At 31.2% G+C, this 16,969-nt stretch overlaps 1 protein-coding gene across 1 annotated transcript; it reads left to right on the top strand.

Moving 5' to 3' along the window:
* Nucleotides 1–9,833: 9,833 nt before the first annotated feature.
* On the top strand, nt 9,834–14,116 carry LOC129871447 (auxin efflux carrier component 3-like). The gene is made up of 6 exons (XM_055946357.1): nt 9,834–11,096; nt 11,187–11,469; nt 11,602–11,687; nt 12,816–12,973; nt 13,360–13,436; nt 13,523–14,116. Exons 1-6 carry the CDS (start codon nt 9,896–9,898, stop codon nt 13,587–13,589), a joined length of 1,872 nt encoding a protein of 623 aa, XP_055802332.1. The 5' UTR covers nt 9,834–9,895; the 3' UTR covers nt 13,590–14,116.
* The last annotated feature ends 2,853 nt before the right edge of the window (nt 14,117–16,969 follow it).

Raw genomic sequence — 16,969 nt, 5'->3', positions numbered from 1 at the left:
AAAGTCAAATATTTTTAATTGAATATCATAACGATTAAAATCAAAATTTATCAATACCAAAGCAATAAAAAATGTAATTAAACCAAAAACATTGGATTTAATTCATGTGATTAGAGATAATGTTAACAATAAAATCGAGTTGAATATCTCCGTATGAGATATTATTCTTCAAGGTTCTATAAACTAACCAATCCCACAAGGCCCCAACTCATAGGTAGAACTTTATTCTTTTTTACTTCCATATTAATTAATAAAATTTGGAAGGGCTAGTCCTCTCTTAGTTAAACTAATATATATACAACCAAATTTATTTAAAATTTAGACGGAGATATCGAAGAAGATATTTACATGAATTATATAAAATATTTTGAGATAATATTTTTATTTATTATTTAATAATTTAAAAATTATTAATTTATTAATGTTTTTTCAAAAAATATTTTTCGTTGTACCAAAACACATCCATAGAAGGTGAGGATAGGCCCGTGAGGAAGATATTTAGAAGCAAAAAAAGTAAAGGGCAGCCCGGTGCACTTAAACTCCCGCTATGCGCAGGATTCGGGGAAGGGCCCGACCACAAGGGTCTGTTGTACGCAGCCTTACCTTGTATTTCTGCCAGAAGCAAAAAAAGTCTTGTATTTTTATGTATTTTTGGTTTTTTACTCTATATTCGGAGTCTACATTATAACCCCGATTAAATCCGGATCACACACTGTAGGGTTCATTTAGAAGTGGCGATGCTCCTATCAGAATTTTTTTATACCTAGAGTTCGAATTTGAGACCTCTAATTAAGAGTGAAATAATTCCACCACTGCACCACAACCTATGAGTATTGATAATGTTAATCATGGAGTTTCAAAGGGTGATTTGATTATTTTTTTATTTATTTAGGTGCAGAAATGCATGTGTATAAATTTTAATTAGCCAACATGGTTGCTGATTTTGGGTTAATTTATCACTGAATTTAGGGGTTCAATTGGATATCATCCTTCACGTGTCAAGACCTCATTCAATGTTATTAGAGACAAACCAGTAAACAATAAATAAATGCCTACAGGCTACAATTATCTTATTGGATTTATTACTTATATATTAATATTAATAATATGGTGGTTTAATTTGTAACTAACATTTATTAAATTAATTATGTCCGTGAATCTGGTAGGTATGAAACCTATATTCTATAGCTACACATCAAAATAATAATCAATAAATATATATTTTTAAACACAAAATAATGTATGTTTTTTTATATGTATATTTAACTAACCAATAATTATTTTAAATAGGTGACTTGTCCGTTATGTACTTATATTTCCAACCCAACTTGCATAATTGAACAAGTAATTTATTTGAACTATCATAGAGCTAATCTTAAGTTAATTAACAGTTTGCTATATATCATGATTGGAGGAAAATATTTTTAAATTTTTTAATATTTTGTCAATCAAAATATTTTTTTCTAAAATAAATTTCTTAAAATTCAGGAAAGTAACTTTTCTACGGAAGATAAAAGAAACCAGATTCATAAGTGACATTCTAAAATCATTATCTTAAAAATTTATATAACCGATTCAATAATTCTATATACTTGAGAGTTGAGGAGTTCTGTACAAGGTACTAAAATTATCTTTAATATTTTTCCTTCCTAAAAGAAAAAATAACTATCTTATTGTATGATAAATTAGTAAAAGTATGTCAATGACAAACCAAACAATTATCTTTTTACAAAAACTTCTAAACAAAAAGAAATATATAAAAATATTGCCTACAATTTATATTAGATCAACTAAAAGATAACTATATGTATTTTTTCATAAAAAAACATAATTAGTAATCTTAAAAATAAGATGAATTGTTTGCTACAACAAGTTAAAATACACTACTGATGTAAACTTTTAAAAGAGAAAAGAAAGGTGATACTAACATGATTTTTTTCTCCTTATTCAATGTCCGATATTTATATTGAAATTCGGTTAAATTTAGATTTGTATATTATAGGATTATGAGGGGTGATGCACCCAATATAATTTTTTTAAATTCTCAGTAACTCAAAATCAAAATCTCTGATTAAAAATTGATAAATCTCAACCATCCGATCATAATTCAATAACACAATTTGTTTCCTTCCTAAATGTGGATATCAACATCAAATTTTCAAAGTTACAAATATGGGAAAAATATAATAAAAGCAAATTAACACAAGAGAGTGATTGCTACTCCTATTGTGGACCAAAAAGCCTAAATTCACCAAAATTATTGCACGTGAAATATTGTTAGAATAAATAATCCAAACAAATTCCTTAACAAACTTCTAATCTTTGATTTCCCTCTCAATTTTTGACCAATTATTGAATTTATTGGCCAATATCATTTTCAGAGTCTACTTTATTATTCAATAATTTGCAGGTTGAGGACCCCTTCTCTCACTTTACAGCACTCATTATACCAAACTTTGACCTGAAATGAAAAAAAAGGGGAAAAAGAAAGAAAAAGGCAACTTAATATGTTTATGGTAGGTTAAAAAAAATTAAATATATACTTAATACGATGTGATATTGTTGATTGATCCACATAAATATCTTTTTTTAAGTTATCATTATACTATTGTCATCATTATTAAAAGTAATGTCAAATATAGCCATTCAAAAATTACTATTTTCGAATAATGTCAGATTCATTCGAATTATTTACTTAATGCTTAATCTTGTAGAAAAAAATATTAGATTATTGTTTAACATTTACAATAACATATAAATTTAGATTGGAATCTAATGTTTATATATCACGATTCAATCCATCGGGCCATGCGGACATCTACTTTAACATCTAAGCAGGAGAACCATTAATTCCCTAAAAAGAATTAACAATGCGGAAGTTGAAGAGAGTACAATAATGAGCCTGAAAAGTTATAAAGATGTTTGCATTAATTTAAAGACTCAAGTCTAATCAAAAATCATCTAACACCCCCCCATAATACTAGTTTAAAATAAGTACAAGAGCTTCTACAGAGGCAGATCATAAATAAAATAAATGACACAATTCCAAACATAAGGAAGGGAGGATAGAAGTTGTTAGAGGTTCGCCTTCGTATTCACCTAAGAAACATCACTAACCTGCAACCAGACTATACCAAGTGGCATAGCAAGAGTAGTATCAATACAAACAACGCGTATTGGTAGGCATCATTAGTTAACTCGATACCCACAATATAATATATAGGAAATAACAGGAAGAACATAAGCAACAAGGAGTTACACCACCGACCCCCCCCCCCATTAATTCACATTCACCTCCTCCCACAAACTCTTGTAATAAGTCACTCCTTTATTAGCTATTGGTCCATTTCGATCTCCAACCGTACCTCCAAATATGCTTGTTATAGCATAGGTGAGTCTTACGAAACTACCTTACCACTAAGTCCACTGTTCTAGACTTACACACTCATAAGACCATATGACAACACCCTATCCCTAACATATTCCTACTAGTAAACAAGACCTTACCAACCATTCTAGATCGGCTACTTGCTCCCTATACAGAACTTGGTCACCCTACAATCCCAACTCTTGGACAGTTCTGATCCTCACTTGCCAGTTACATTCTGCTACCACCTGGAGTTTATATTCTAAGTAGCCGACCCCCAATGTAATAAAACAACCTCTACTCATATGCATGATCTCAATGGGAGACTATCGACACTACAACCTGGTCACCTAATTTATATACTCGTAATCCTAGAGGGTACTATACTTCCTCCCAATCCTAAACTCAAATCCATCACCGAACATGTGAGATTGTTTACAATAATATCAACATCTCAGCCTCTATACATATAAGCACACTATTCGACAGAATGACAGATAATAACTGGTCCTCTCACAGGACTGTCAACACACACTCTTGGCCATCTAATGGGACCTAAACTCAAACTAACAGCGTGTCAAAATATGACATCCAATTTAATTATGTGTCGAAATGTGAGATCCGATCCAGTAATGTATCGAAATGTGACATTCAATTCAAGAATGTGTTGGAACGTGACACTTGATCCCAACAAGCATAACCAATCTATAATTACAGTTACAATAAGTAGATTGAACAATCACAATTATCCAGCATAAATACCTTGCACAAAATCACATTAATGGTCATCTTAGATGATTTATTTCATGCTTTCTCATCTCCTCACCAATATACATACGATTTGAGGCAAATACAAGCACATATAACACAATACGAAAAGACAAGACCATTACTTACCCTAAATTCATCAGAAAGTCCTTGCCTACCCAGGTCACATCATATTTAATCACTAAGATTACCCGTATTTCTACCCATAGTGTGTGCTCGAAGGCCTAACCATGAAACCTTCCATTAATATCTCTTATACTATGCAATGGGCACACATTTAAACTACTTAGAGAAGGAAACCTAGCCTACTTGGGTGCCAAGTAGCTTATCGTGGCTCCAATTCTAGATTCCAGTTGTTAGACGGGCGAAGATAGGCTTGAATTCCACTGGTTGGAGCCTTTCTTGTGCTAAAATCCCTTCCTTCTCCTTCCCAAGTCTAGAGCAACCTTTTTGAGAGTTCCTGGGGTAACCCTATCCTCTAACTTGCACTTAGGAAAAAGAGGGGAAATAAGAATTTGCGACTTAAATCTCGCTAGAGCAGTGCCACCGTGGCAGAATTTATCCCACTCTAACAGGATGGTGGGTTCCGATTGGCATAATTTTCCTACGAATTCTCCTTTTCTAATTAATGATAGTTCGAATCATTACATTGCAATAAATTACAAATTTTGGACCATCATCTAACATTTTCTCATAAGATTTTTAGATTGCTTAATAGGGATTTCTAGACTATGGTCTAAAAGATTTATAAGTTGCAAGAAACAAAGAAAGGATCATTTATTAAACAATTGTCTCAAAATGGGACAATAGGTGAAAATTACATGACAGAAACTGTTTTGGATCAAACTCGCACGATTTTCTTCAAAATATCTCAGCCCATTAACGTTATGAACTATACCCAGTTTAATTTTTATTTCAACTATTACTATAGGTCTTTATTGCTTATCCTATAATCTTCTATGGATCGGCCCGTTGTTGGGTAAAGACTCTAATCAGAGTCCCACACCATCAATTTGCTAGCTCCATAAACGCTTCGCTGAGGCTAAGTCATTAACATTGAAATTAATAGTTAGGCTAAATTAGTCCAATAATATTTTCAATATAATGTAATATTATCTGTCTTGGGCTAAATTTATTTTAAAAAACTTCACACAAGTAGGAGTAACAACTACACTGTATATATAGTTATTGTTATTTTATTTTAATTATAAATATAAGAATTTATTCGTATGTCTAACGTATTGACAAATGTAGTCGTAATATTTTTTTTAAAGCTTAAGTCTCAAATTTATCAGTAGTTATGTAACTACCTATTCCCGTCGGTATGAATAGGCCAATGGAGAATGATTTTAAGCCAAAACAATTTGGGCAGTAACTTCAAAAAAATTTAGCCTAGGCCAGACTTGGACGAATTTTGAGTCAGGTAAGGTCTAGGGTGACCTTGTGAATGGTGGGGGATCGAATATCTAATTTTATTGGGTAAGATTATATCCAAAACAATACGGAGCATTTAAGGCTTCGCGAAATCATATTCGGATGAGTAAAACTCCCAAAATTGGACTTGGCTTGAAAGGTATTATTTAATACTTCTTTAAGAAGGGTATGTGTTGTGATATGGGGGTTTGGAGATCAAACTCCAATCCCAATGTTTCCGCATATCCCGCCAGAGCTGAATAGTCGCGACTTAAGTTAGAAAAAATCCCAAAAATGGTCTATTTCTGCAAAAACAGTTTCTAGAACGATAGGAGGCGACCTAGGGCGATTTTCATTAATTTTCGACGCTTAAGGTAAGGATTTTACTCCCTAAACTCATGTTTCAATTCCTAATGCTTGTAAACCAAGATGGGTGATCATTGTAGGAGGGTTTTGGCCTGTGGGCAAGGGTAGGAAATAGCCTTAGGGTGGGATTATGATCATGGGTTTGGCCTAGGAGGAGAATTGTGTTATTTTTCATGTGAATTAGGCCAGTGTATTGATCCTTTGTGTATATGTAACTTACTTTAGACTAAGAACACGAGGAATGAATCCGAAAAGGAAAAGCTCTTGAACTTTAGAGTTCTTGAAGCTCGAATTCGAGGTAGGTGATGGTTATGTTTTCCGTATGTATTTCATGTACTTGTTAAATTTCTTCGTGATAGGCATGTGTGTATGTGAATAAGAAAATATGCTAGATTGTGTGAAATGAACACTTGTTGGCTTGCTTTGTGATGAACATGTTCTTGGTGAAATAATGTTGACTATGGTTGTGAAATTGTGATTGCTTGTATGTTTGGATTGGAGTCACGTTCCGACACATAATTGAATTGAGTGTCACATTCCGACACATAGTTGGATTGGATGTCACATGCCGACACAAGTCTTGAATCAGATATCACGTTCCAAAATAGATTAAGTGTTTGGAGGTCCTCTGAGTGGACCCTTATGTGAAGTTCTATGATATTGAGGTTATGAACTATGATCTTGCTAAGTGATGTTGAGGGGATATGAGTTAGTTGTTATGTATATATGTATTTATTGCTGAGTTTACTTGTTCATGATCCACTTACTGGTTAACCGCGTGATCCTACCAGTACACTATTGCTTTTGTGTACTGATACTACACTTGCTCTGTCTTTTATTGAGTACAAGGCATATTCAGTCGGCTGCGGAGAGACCTCACCTAGAGGAGTAGTTGTGTTCGAGTTCAAGGGTGAGTTGTTCTTTCAAGCTGCTGGAACTCTCTCTCTTTTGTTCTAGTCCTTTTTTCTAGGACTTAGACGTTCAAACAATGGTTAGTTTGTTAATAATTTTCTGTTGGGAGTTGCACTCCCTTTTCAGACTTGTTAGTTTTAGAGTTTTGGTACGATGACTTTCAAGTCCTAGGATATTTTCGCATGTTGAGATCATTGACTGGATTGTTTTTCTAAGTTTATGAGAATTCAGTATTTCTTATTGATTTAAACCTGCTTTCGTATCTTTAAGTGGTTTATATTTTGCAAGTATTGTTAGTTTAAGCTGTAAAGATGGTTCTCCCATCGAAAAGTTAGTGTGGGTGTCAGTCACGGCGGATCGGGATCGTGACAAGTTAGAACATAGTATGAGTTGTCAAAGTGGCTGACAAATAAGTTGGAGAAGATTTGAATTTGATTATCCAATAAGTAAATCTGGAATAAGAAGAAATTTGGCATTTAATTTTTAACGAATGCAGAAATTCAATTTTGTCGTATTAGAAGGAATTTGGCATTTAATTAATTAATTATAATGAATGTGATATTTTTCTTTTTAGTTTATATAAAAATAATTTTTATAATTTACTTTTAAAACTTTTATTTTATCTTTAATGAAATGATTTATAGTTACATAAATTTTTAGGACTTATTTTAGACTATAAATTTGTAAGAAAAAATTTCCTTTCCTTAATTAATGCCATGATAGTATGTATAGTAAGCAACACCAGTAGTTAATATTATTCCTTATGAATCAAAACTTCTTGTTTTTGATCAACCATTAGTACTAAAAGAGTGTTAATTCTTCGACATAATCGAATTTCCCTTCCAAGGAATTTTAATCCTAACGTAGGCGAACTTGGTAAGGAAGATGCAAAAATAAAACTTTAAAATGCATTACGTGTTCAGAAATAATCAAATATTATCACATAAATTATGATGAAAAGAATAATATCATCTACGTGAATAATGAATTGATTAAATAATTTTTTTTATATACATAAAATTATACAATCCTTATAAAAGATGTTACTATGTCAACAGACAACCCATGCCAATCTAACACCTGCTACTATCATTTCCCATGCCAAATCTGTTCATTCTATTTTTATTTCTAAAAAAGGGCAAGTTCCAAAGTTCGAGAAACACCTTCTCAAGCTTTTTAATATAAATTTGATATTTTAAAAGAATATAATTATTACATTTTATAGTTAAATATATTTTTGAAAAAAAATTGTAGTAAGTAAAAACAATTTTTTAGTTCATCCCATATTAATGACTAAACAAAGTGGGATTGAGTATTAATTTTTACTTTTATATACTAATAATATAATATTACAAAGTGGGATTGAGTATTAATTTTTACTTTTATATACTAATAATATAATATTTTTCGTTTAATATTTTATTTAGTCATCTAAAAGATAATAATAATAATAATAATAATAATAATAAGAATAATAATAATAATAATAATAATAATAATAATAGATAGCTAGCTAGCTAGTTAGCTAGCTAGCTTTATAAAAGTTGAATTATTAATAATATGAAAACTGAAAAGCAAGACATGTTATATGCTATAACGTGTATATAAACTAAGCTAAATCTTCTTTTTCTTTGTCCACATCCAATTTTAATTTCAATTGGTCCCCACTTTGTCCCAAATTTTCAGTTCAATCACCCCACTTCCCATTCTTAGAATTGTAAAATATGAAAAACAAAAACCAAATGTGTCCAAAGAATTTTTAATCTTGTAATTTTAAATATGTTATGTAAAAAATAAAAAATTATTGAGCTGCTAAAAAGTAAAAGAGACATTATTTTTAAAATATATTAAAAAAAAATAGAACAAATAAATTTAAACAAAAGGAGTAGTACGTAATTTTTAAATTAAAAATGATATTATAAAATTGAAATTGTAATTGGATAATAACATAAATTGGAATTGGTTTTAAATTCTTGTGATTAATTTGAAGAAAATATTATGAAAAATAGTATTTTTTATTTGGAAATTTTCAAATTCAAAAAAAATTCAGAATTCAAGTTCAAGTTGAATGCCGAAAAATTATATAACTCTACGTCCAAATAATTTACTAGAGAAAAGTAAAAATTATCTACGATCAAATATGCACTAATTTTAATTTTGTTTGATAATTTTTCACTCGTTGTTCAATATTTGCATTGAATCCGACTAAATTTAAATTTGCACCATAAATTCCTATATTAAGGAGTAAAATACTCCTTAATAAATGTAATTTCACACTTTAAATTCAAATTCAAAATCTCGATCAAGAATAAAAGAATGATTATCACTCTTGGTTCTTCACACTCACACTTGGAAATGATATTTTTAAAATTAAAATTGTAATTGGATATTAATATAAATTAAAATTGTTTTGAAGTGAAAGTTATAAAAAAAAAAAATATTTCGAATTCCAAAAAATTTAAGTGATTTTCAAAAAATTATAATAAATTTTATGTCCGAATAATTTTTTGATTTTTTTTTTTTACAGAATTATCCATGACCAAACAAACCTTAATTTTTAAAATTCTTTTTAATGATTTCTCTCTTGGTGTCCAATACTTGTATTGGGCCAGTGTCGGAGCTAAAAATTTGATTTAGAAAATTCAAAATTTGAAAAAGTGGACATATGAGCTTGCCGAAGGTGATTCGAAATCTACTACGTATACATAAATAATTATTTTTACCATGTATAAATAATATCATTTTTCGATGAATGAGCCTCGGATGAACCCCCTTAGTAATAAGTGGCTCCGCCCCTAATTTGGGGCTGACTAAATTTGAATTGCACCTTACATTAAGGGGTAACATACTCCTTAATAAATGTGATTTCATATCTAAAATTTAAATTCTAAATTTGCGATCATTAATGAAGGAGTGATTATCGCCCCACCAGATCCTTCACACTCACTCTTGCCTATATAAATATAAGTCTTCTTACATATACATTCTTATGTAACTTCACTCTCTCCCTTCTCCTTTCTATTTCCTCATTCTTACCAAAAACAAACTTTCTTTGTGTCCAAGAGCAAAATGATAACTTGGCATGATCTTTATGTTGTCTTGACAGCAGTTGTCCCTCTATATGTTGCCATGATCTTGGCGTATGGCTCGGTCCGGTGGTGGAAAATCTTCTCACCGGACCAATGCTCCGGGATCAACCGTTTTGTCGCGATTTTCGCGGTCCCTCTATTGTCATTCCACTTCATTTCTATGAACAACCCTTATGAAATGAACTTTCGTTTCATTGCTGCTGATACACTACAAAAAGTTATTATGTTAGTAGTGTTATGTATATGGGCTAACGTGACTAAAAATGGTAGTCTTGAATGGAGCATAACAATTTTTTCACTTTCGACACTTCCAAATACACTTGTTATGGGAATTCCTTTATTGATTGCTATGTATGGTGAGTATTCTGGTAGTTTAATGGTACAAGTTGTGGTGTTACAATGTATTATTTGGTACACACTTTTGTTATTTTTATTCGAATACCGCGGTGCTAAGATGTTGATCATGGAACAATTCCCCGAAACAGCAGGGGAAATTGTTTCGTTTAAGGTTGAATCCGATGTTGTTTCGTTGGATGGACAAGATTTTCTTGAAACGGATGCTGAACTTGGACAAGATGGGAAACTTCATGTTACGGTCAGAAAATCGAATGTGTCTAGGAGGTCATTTGCTATGACACCTAGACCGTCAAATCTTACTGGGGCTGAAATATATAGCATGAGTTCATCAAGAAATCCGACTCCACGAGGGTCGAATTTCAACCACACTGATTTCTACGCGATGATGGGGTTTCCAGGGAGGTTATCGAATTTTGGTCCCGCTGATACAACTCCCAGACCATCTAACTTCGAAGAAAACTGTGCTCAGGGAGCTCTAACGAGCTCCCCTAAATTCGGGTTTTACCCTGCACAGTCTAATTTGCCGACTTCTTATCCGGCCCCAAACCCGGAAATTGCTTCTACAGTTTCCAAGAACACGAAAAATCAACAACAATTACAAGTACATTCACAGCAGCAGCAACAGAATGCTAAAGCTAATCATGATGCTAAGGAGCTCCACATGTTTGTGTGGAGCTCTAGTGCTTCACCAGTGTCGGAGGCCGCAGGCCTCCATGTGTTTGGTGGCACAGATTTTAGTGTCAACGAACAATCTTGTCGGTCTGATGGTGCTAAAGAAATCAGAATGTTGGTCTCTGATCACCCTCAAAATGGGGATAACAAAGGTATAATTTTTTTATATTTTGTTTACCGTACTTTATTGACCGTCAACTTAGCATAACCCTTCTAATATTATTCGAATTTTATTTTTGAAGTCATTTCCCAAGTTGGTGATTTTGGTGGCGAAGAATTCACCTTTGGTGGTGCTAATGGTGGGGGTGGTGGTAAGAATAACGACGAAAAGAAGGAAGAGAAAGAGGGTCTCACCGGACTACACACTCGGGCTACCGGACTTCAAGATTCCGGTACCGGAAAACAGATGCCTCCGGCAAGTGTCATGACCCGTTTGATTTTAATTATGGTTTGGCGCAAGCTTATCCGAAACCCGAACACGTATTCGAGCCTCATTGGTTTGATTTGGTCCCTAATCTCGTACCGGTAAATTAATCAATGGAATTAAGAAAATGATTAATTGTCTCAAATTCTTGAAACATTTTTTAATTGAATAGGGAAAATATTTTAGATTTTTGAAATTGATTAATTAGGTTTTGTTTTGTCCTGTTTTTGTAGGTGGCATGTGCATATGCCTAAAATCCTAGAGGAATCAATCTCTATTCTCTCTGACGCTGGCCTTGGAATGGCTATGTTTAGCTTAGGTGAGTAGTCAAACTTGGGAATTGGTATTATATATGGTAATGTATAAAAGTTTGGAGATCTAGTAACTCAACTGGATGACTCTTTGAATTTTTACTTTTTTGGCGAGTATTTTATCTTCTACTTTGTAATATGCTTCTTCTTATTTTTCTTTTTTCTACTCCTAATATAAAGATATTTATGATTTGAGTAAAAATCAATTCAAATCATAAAATCAAACCAAATCAATTAATTTTTGATTTGGTTTGATTTTACATTTTTAAAAATCGATAATATTTGATTTGATTTTGATTTTATTCAAAAAAATCAAAGAAATAATCGAACCGTACCGACAAATTATATATATATATATAATATTATTTTTTATGAACACTTTTTTATGCAAAAAATACAGCACACTAATTTAAAATAGTAAGGTATGATACGTCTTTTATTTGCACAACTATCTCATTATCATATGCATTATTCAGTAAGTTTATGTTGTTTAGTACATTGGATTAGCTAACAATATAAACAGAAAGTTAAAAATAATTAAAGTTTTGGTGTAATAATTATAACATTCAAAATGGCACAAAGACAATTTATTTTTTTTGAATGAATTATTTTCTTTTCTTCTATTTCGAATTAATAGTTTCTTTTATTTTTGTGTATGGTTAATAACCGAATAATCGAATCAAATCAAACCAAAATCGATAACAACCAAACCAATAAATGTATATTTTAATTGGTTTGATTTGATTTTAATAAATTTAAAACCGATTAAATTAATTTGATTATGATTTTTACCAATAACTGATCCAAACCGATCCGTGAACACCCCTACCCCTATGTAATAAGATTATTTTCTTTAAAAAAAAGAGTATAAAAGTTAAGTTCACTAGTGAATCATAATGCTTAAGTCGATCAAATGGAATTAGTAAAAGTAGTTGAAATTATCATTAACGCTTGTGGTGTAGTAAGTAATAACTAATAAGTATTACTTTATTTTTAACTAAATATATAAAAATTGAGCCATGGATATGAATTTGTATTTGGTAGGGGATATTTTTACAATAATTTTAAATTTTTCGACCTGAATTTAAATATTTGAGCATAAATTTAAATGAATTGTGACATGTTATATGTGGTAGGTCTGTTTATGGCTCTTCAACCGAAGATAATAGCATGTGGGAACACGGTGGCTGCTTTTGCAATGGCAGTGAGATTTCTGACTGGCCCAGCAGTTATGGCTGCCGCTTCTATTGTCGTTGGACTTCGCGGTACCCTCCTCCATGTCGCCATTGTCCAGGTAACTAACTAATCATGTTTAATTTGAAAAAAAAATTATTAGATAAAATATGACAAAATTCTACTTCCTTTTTTAATGATCGATGCACGATTTCGATGAGGGTGTAATGTAGAATTTTGAAATTAAAAATTATTTTTATATTAAAATTAATATGTCATGTATCAGATATTCTACTATTGAAGAGTCATTTGATATTGGTATCAACATATGTGCTTCATGTTCATTATCAATTTATGTAGTCTATTGTTAAAAATAAAATAAAAAAAAGATACTACACTTCATTCTGAGTTTGAAGAAATTGTATTCTCCTTTTTTTTTCTTTCTATTTTTATAATAATTGTTTACAATTGTTTCTGAAATTCTTTCAAATGTCATATGTTGATTAGGCTGCATTGCCACAAGGGATTGTTCCATTTGTGTTTGCTAAGGAGTACAATGTTCATCCAGCTATTCTTAGTACTGCGTAAGTAAAATGTCCCCTAGTTTCTTGAATCTTAATTCTATTTTTACTTCCTAAATAATAGAGATTTTATCTTTTTGGAATTTCAGGGTTATTTTTGGAATGTTGATAGCATTACCAATCACATTAGTCTACTATATTATTCTTGGATTATAATTCAGGATCAAGCTATTATCAATTTTTTGATTAATCGAGTCAAGACATAGTGTGAACTACGCGATGAACATGGTCAAGCTAGCACCGATCTCCTAATTCGCAATTTGATCGCATATTCCGAAACAAGAGGGATTTTGAGTAGAAGAGTTCATGTCAATATGGAATTAGATAGAAACTACCTTATCTATGAAGAGTATTCCCAAGCATTTGGAGCTTAGACAACATGTTTGACTAGTTAGTTTGAGATCCTTGATTTAAGGATATTTTGATTCCATTTGAAGAAATTATGAAAACATTTCATCCAAATAGTCAAAATTGGAGGAAAAGCAAATTGGGATTAGTCTAGTATGAAGGGGACAAGGAGGCAAAGTTGATGATAATAGTTGGCCTATGTAAAAAGAAGAAAGTCCAAAACAATTTGTATGTACAGTTGAGATTGATTTTGAGCTTTTGACTTTTTTAATGTAGAGCAATGGTTGATTTTCATTTATTTTTTTTGATATGTTTTCTTTCTTCTTTATTTAACTCCTCCCTATTAGTTTAATCATTAATGTAAGTCATTATAGTACATATATAGTACAAAAAAATTATATGTATAATGATGTTTTGAAAAAAAGAGTTCTAGCATTCAAAGTTAAAAACTTGCCAATAATTGATTTGAAAAGATATCAAGTTGAAAACACTCTTTAATTCGTCGTGAATTATTGGTTTTATTTTTGAACTATTAATAGTCTTAAAAAATTCTTCTTTAGATGGTTAACTGAACTTAAATACATCCTTGATCTTACAACATGAATGGAATACACCTCTAAATTCTCCTCAAATTTAGAAGTGTTTTCAACACTTCTCTCGATTTTTATTAAGAGTCTTATGCTCCTCAAGAGTTTGAGACCACTTAATATGTCATATGCCAAATCGGTGGTGCATCAAAGTTTAGTTAATCAAGTAAATATGTGTTTTAAAGTTTGGCAATAATTTGGGGACGAAATTAATAATTTACGCCAAATTCAAAGGTGTTCTCAATACTTCTATATAAAAGTACTTCCTCTTTTTCAAAAAGAATAGTCTAGTTTGACTTGACATCAGTTTAAAAAAATAAAGAAACTTTTTCATCTTATAGTCCTAGACTAAAGTTATATCAAATGTACTAAAATACCCTTTAATCTTGTAGCCTTAAACATGCCACGTAAAAAGTTAAACTTAAAATTTTACCAAAAAAAGAAAAAAGATCATTCTTTTTGGAATAGATTAAAAAGAAAAAGAGGTCATTCTTTTTTAAATAAAGGGAGTAATAAACATGCAAAAAGTAAAGGAACAAATATGGATACGAAAGAAAAGCAAAAATGAAAAATATATCTTTATTAGAGAGAAGTGGAAGAGTAGAGAGAAGTGGAAGAGCAAGTGGCTATCCACTTTAGTTGCTACTTTATTTTTGTGTGGAGCTCACTTAAAGTGGGCAAGTTGCCCACAATTTTCTTCTCCCTATGGCTATAAATTGTCATTTTTTGGCAATGAAAACACATATATACAGAAGAACACGAAATTCTCTCAATTTCTTCCTTTCTTTTACTATCTCTCTTTCTTATTAAATTATTAAGTTAGTTTATTTTATAACACGTTATCATCACGAGGTTCCATCGCTTTGACCTATTTTAAGAAGGTAACAAAAGGGTAAGAATTTTATTTTCTTAAAATGTCGAATATCTTTAAACTTGAATTTGTTGCTCTTGATATATCTGAAAAAGGCTACTCATCATGGGCACTAGATGCCGAAATACATTTAGAATCGATGGATCTGGCAAAACCATCAAAGATGACAATATGACATCTAGTCCAGACCGTGCCAAAACCATGATATTTTCCTGCCACCATCTTGACGAGAGATTAAAATTATAACACCTTACATTAAAAGATCCCCTTAAATTGTGGAAGAATCTAAAAGAAAGATATGACCACCTGAAGTTGATCTTCCTTCCACGGGCACATCATGATTGGCTTAATCTGAGATTAATGGATTTTAAAAATATAACTGAATATAATTCTTTCTTATTTAGAATTATAACTCAGTTAAATTTATGCGAAAAAAAAATCACTGAGCAAGACAATCTTGAAAATGCTCCTACAGCAGCAATATTGCGAAAAGAATCTTAAAAAATATTCTGAATTACTTTCTCAACTTCTTATTGCTGAACGCCACAACAAACTATTAATAAAAAATTATGATATTCGGCCCGTTGGATCTTTGCCACTCCCTGAAGTGAATCATACAAACTATAACCAACGAGAAAGAGGTCATGGACCTAGTCGTGGTCGTGATCCTAGTCAAAGAAGAAATTATAATCATGATGATCGGCTGACACTGAGAAATGATCAGCAATATAAAAAGAAGAGTGAAAAGCCAAAAGCTAAACCAAAGAAAAATTCAGAAAGTATGTGTCATGGATGTAAAGGTATGGGGCACTGATCACGGACCTGTCGTTTATCAAAACGTCTGGTTCATCTATATCAAGCATCCTTGAAGAGGGAAGAAAATAATTCAGAGACAAACTTTATCTCTCAAGATAATATTGAGCTTATGCATCTGAATATAGTTGATTTCTTCAATTTTCAGAAGAAAATATGAATATCGATAATCCAGATAATATTTAAATAATTTCCTTTTTATTTTTCTGTACTAAATAATATGTTTGTATTTTTCTAATTCATATAAATAAATAAAATTTGTATAATGGGCCATGTTTTAATTATAATGTTTACCTTATTTCTTTTTGAAGAAAAATATGGATATGCCTCAAATTTTATTGGGATCAATAATCAATCACGAGGATATTTGTATAATAGTGGAACTATTCATTCCATTTTTAAAGACGCGAAATATTTTTCTAACTTACTTAGAAGAAAAAATATTACTACAATTTCTGATAAATGAAAAATTATTGAACGCTCCGAAAGAGCCACTATATTTCTACCTAAGAGGACAAAGATTGTTATAGAAAATGCACTATTTTCTTCTAAATCCCCAAGAAACTTGTTAAGTTTTAAAGATATCCGCAGAAATGGATATCATGTTGAGACAATAAATGAAATGAATACTGAATATCTTGGTATAACCAAGAGTGTATTAAGCCAGAAATATATTTTGGAAAAATTACCAATTTTGTCGTCTGGCCTATACTATGCAAAAATTAGTGGAATTAAAGCACATTTGATCATAAATCAAAAGTTTACTAATCTAAATACATTTGTGCTATGGCATGATCGAATAAGTCATCCTGAATCAATAACAATTAGATGAATTCTTGAAAATTCAACTGGACATCCGTTAAAGAACTTGAAGATTCTTAATAATGATGAATTTTCATGTGCTGCTTGTTATCAAG

Source organism: Solanum dulcamara, chromosome 10, assembly GCF_947179165.1.
Source record: "Solanum dulcamara chromosome 10, daSolDulc1.2, whole genome shotgun sequence".
Classification (NCBI taxonomy): Eukaryota; Viridiplantae; Streptophyta; class Magnoliopsida; order Solanales; family Solanaceae; genus Solanum; species Solanum dulcamara.
This window is presented reverse-complemented; position numbering and strand designations above follow the sequence as displayed.